The sequence below is a fragment of the Penaeus japonicus genome, unplaced genomic scaffold, assembly GCF_977035675.1.
Source record: "Penaeus japonicus unplaced genomic scaffold, GWHDUDI00000001_assembly GWHDUDI00000031, whole genome shotgun sequence".
Classification (NCBI taxonomy): domain Eukaryota; kingdom Metazoa; phylum Arthropoda; class Malacostraca; order Decapoda; family Penaeidae; genus Penaeus; species Penaeus japonicus.
Genome location: NW_028234433.1, coordinates 21,383,970 through 21,387,371, shown reverse-complemented (window position 1 = coordinate 21,387,371; position 3,402 = coordinate 21,383,970). Strand labels below are relative to the sequence as shown.

The 3,402-nt window shown below is 34.7% G+C and overlaps 1 protein-coding gene across 2 annotated transcripts in view; it reads right to left on the bottom strand.

The window, feature by feature from the left end:
* Positions 1 to 2,637: 2,637 nt before the first annotated feature.
* LOC122253365 (guanine nucleotide-binding protein G(q) subunit alpha-like) overlaps positions 2,638 to 3,402 on the bottom strand; it is a 14,485-nt gene continuing 13,720 nt past the window's right edge. For both annotated transcript variants that reach the window (XM_086555954.1, XM_086555953.1), the window contains exon 6: positions 2,638 to 3,375. In XM_086555954.1, the coding sequence (XP_086412080.1) occupies positions 3,185 to 3,375 (191 nt within the window). In that variant the 3' untranslated portion in view covers positions 2,638 to 3,184. The remainder of the gene's footprint in view (positions 3,376 to 3,402) is intronic.

Below are 3,402 nucleotides of genomic sequence, written 5' to 3'. Positions count from 1 at the left end.
CTAGGAGTAGATTTTACTCAGGCCATTTGTTGGATGGTGGTTAATCACCTATGACCCTTGGCACTGGTGTTAACGTGGCACTATGGGAGCGTTAGGCGATATTTCACTAATTTTTGTTGGTTTGCTTGGATGGTATGATTTTATATTAGAAATATATTCAGACATCCTCAGATGTTTTCATACTGCATTATATTTGCAAAACACTATAATAGATGATATAACTCGATGTTTCCTTCATTTAAATTGTGGTACTTTTGGCACCTCACTGCCTTTGAAAAGGCTAGCTCTCTTCTGGTATTCTTTCTTTTTGAATTTTTCTACGACACGTGTAATTTCTTATTTCTCATATATATATATATATATATATATATATAATATATATATATATATATATATATATATATATATATATATATATTATATGTATATGTGTGTGTGTGTGTGTGTGTGTGTGTGTATGGTGTGTATATATATATATATATATATTATATATATATATATATATATATATAATATATATATAATAATATATATATATATATAAAATATATATATAATATATATATGTATATATATATAAATATAATATATATATATATGTATATATAAATATATATGTGTATATATATATCTTGTATATATAATATATATATATGTATATAAATATATATATATATATATATATATATATATATATATGATATTTGATATACATATAAGGAGAGAGAGAGGAGAGAGAGAGAGGGGGGGAAGGACGCTTGCTGAACGAGTAAAATCAGATTGACGGCTACATATCTCAAATAAAAATGGCCGAATTGTATGCTCGTTCTTTCTTTTTCCAAAATTGGTGAGATTCATTTCTCATCAGGGGGCTGGCAAGCCCCCCGTGGCAGTATGCGAGCCCGAGGACCCGAAGGGTCCGAGGGTGAGCTCGTAGACGAGCCTCCGGTGCGAGGGCCAAAGGCCCTCGCACCGGAGGTGAGTTTGGTACAGTCCGAGAGTCGTAGGACAAGTTCCGGTAACTCCGCTTGCCAGCCCCCTACTATAAGTTTCTGTGGATTCGCCGAATTTCAGATAAAAATTTACCCAACTTCCCGACGTCCGAATTACTTAATTACCGAATTACTTAGTATTCCGTGCATTTTAGTACACAAAGACGCGACTGTCAAAATTTCAGATCGATTGGATTAAAAACGGCCGAGTTATTACAACCTGAAATCGCCGAAAATGAGGGTGTTCTTGTTAAAAATGGGTACGATTATATACATACAGGTAGAGGATATTTTTAGGCAAAAAGTGGGTCCTCTTTGTGATGATATATCTCGAGAAGTATAAAAGATACGCGATTTAGCAACACAGCATTGGAAAGAAGAAAGTTCAAACTTTCAAAAACTGTCCTGAAAAAACATCTGATGACGCAGTGATGACGTCATAATGACGTCACAAAATCACGAATTTCAAAATCAAACTATCCAAAAATAGACGTTTTTCAACTCAATTTTTTTATATGAAACTTTCGAGATAGGAAAAAATGATCATGCTAGCGTAGAAATGAAATTTAATGTACTTTCTGAAAATGCCATCAAAACGTTCCGGGCTTCCATGCATTGTTGAGATATTCGCGACTTTTTAAACCATTTTGACGCGAAAAAGTCGCGAAAAAACATTAAAACGGTAAACCTCAATGTGAGAGAACGGGGATGTCCCAGGCCTTCATCTTTCGATATGATGTCGGTTGTAGCCTCGAATTTGCTAATAACTGGTTTTGAGGTAGTATCCTTATTTTGATGACGTATTTGTGACGTTATTAGTAACACGCGGTAAGCCAATTTTTGCACACACAACACCACTTGTATTTGACGTTTAATGTCTGAAAAAAAAAACAGTTTCAACTCAAAATTAATTCTTAGTGCTTTTCATATCGCTGCATTGGCTATTGGATGAAACATTTTATCAATTTCATTAATTGAATAATTGGCCAATTAAACCAATTAACGCTCGTATCTCGGCTCACACATAAGATAGCGTCGTAAATCCAACGATATCTGTCTTGTTGACATTGATTGAGTGTAGTAGGTGCCACATGAGACCATTCATTATTATTCCTTCAATTAGATAATTGGTCAATTAAACCTATTAGATTTAATTTTTTCCAAAACCAAAGTAGATTTGGTTGTGTTGGTCCGTGGCAGTAAAACGTTCTTTTCTCTGCCTCAAAACCTATGATATGAAAAGAACGCGGCAGTCTACATACTGCCGCCACCCCACTATGGAGTATGGAATATAGATGTCGGAATCATTCATCCCACAAATTTTTTTGCCCACAAATAAATATAATTATGTTTCGTTCAACTTTAATTGGAATACTGAAGGTATTGTCATGCTGTTGATATTGCCTTTCTGCTTTAAGCTCGATGTTGATTGACTTTCAGTTTCAGTGTACCTAAAGTGGGGTGGCGGCAGTATGTAGACTGCCGCGTTCTTTTCATATCATAGGTTTTGAGGCAGAGAAAAGAACGCTTTACTGCCACGGACCAACACAACCAAATCTACTTTGGTTTTGGAAAAATCTCATGATATGAATATCTCAATATGTTTTATATCTTATAATTCATATACAAAAGACTCAAACACAAATAATCGTAAAAAAGACTTTATTACATATATGTACAAGAAGATTAAAGCAAAATGAAAGCATTAAAAGAAATATATCAATTACACACGAAAATGAGATGCCACTTAAATGGAATTATAAAGTTATAGTAGTAGTTATAATGGTCATGATAACAATAGTAATCACAATTATGATGATGATAATAATGGAAACTATACCGACAATAATAATAGAAATAATAACATCAATAATTGGGATGATAATAATGATAATAGTAATTACTAGAGTGATGATGATGACAATAATGGTAATAATAATAACAATTATAATAATAAGCATCATAATAATGATAATTTATAATAATAATCATAATGATAATAATGTTATTAATGATAATAACAACAACAAAAGTTATAATAACGATACTCCTAATCAAAACAATAATGATAAAGATACTGATTTAAAAAAAAAAAAAAAAATCATTAGGTCCGTATCCCACCACCGACTGACCCGCTACCCCACCATCCCCAGTAACCCCCACCCCGACCCCCACTCCCACCCACCCCCACCTCAGAAGAGAGCGCCGCGCCTCAACATATTCCTCAACATGAATTCACAGACGAAACTAAAGACATCGCCGAAGTCCCTCGAGTCCGTAGCCTCCGTGTAGCGCACCATGACGTTCCTTTTGTGCACTTTGGTGATCTGCTCGTAGCGTTTGGTGATGTATTCTCGGCCCGCGCTTTCGTCGTGGTCTGGGCCTGGGGGGGAGGGGGGAGTAGAGAGGT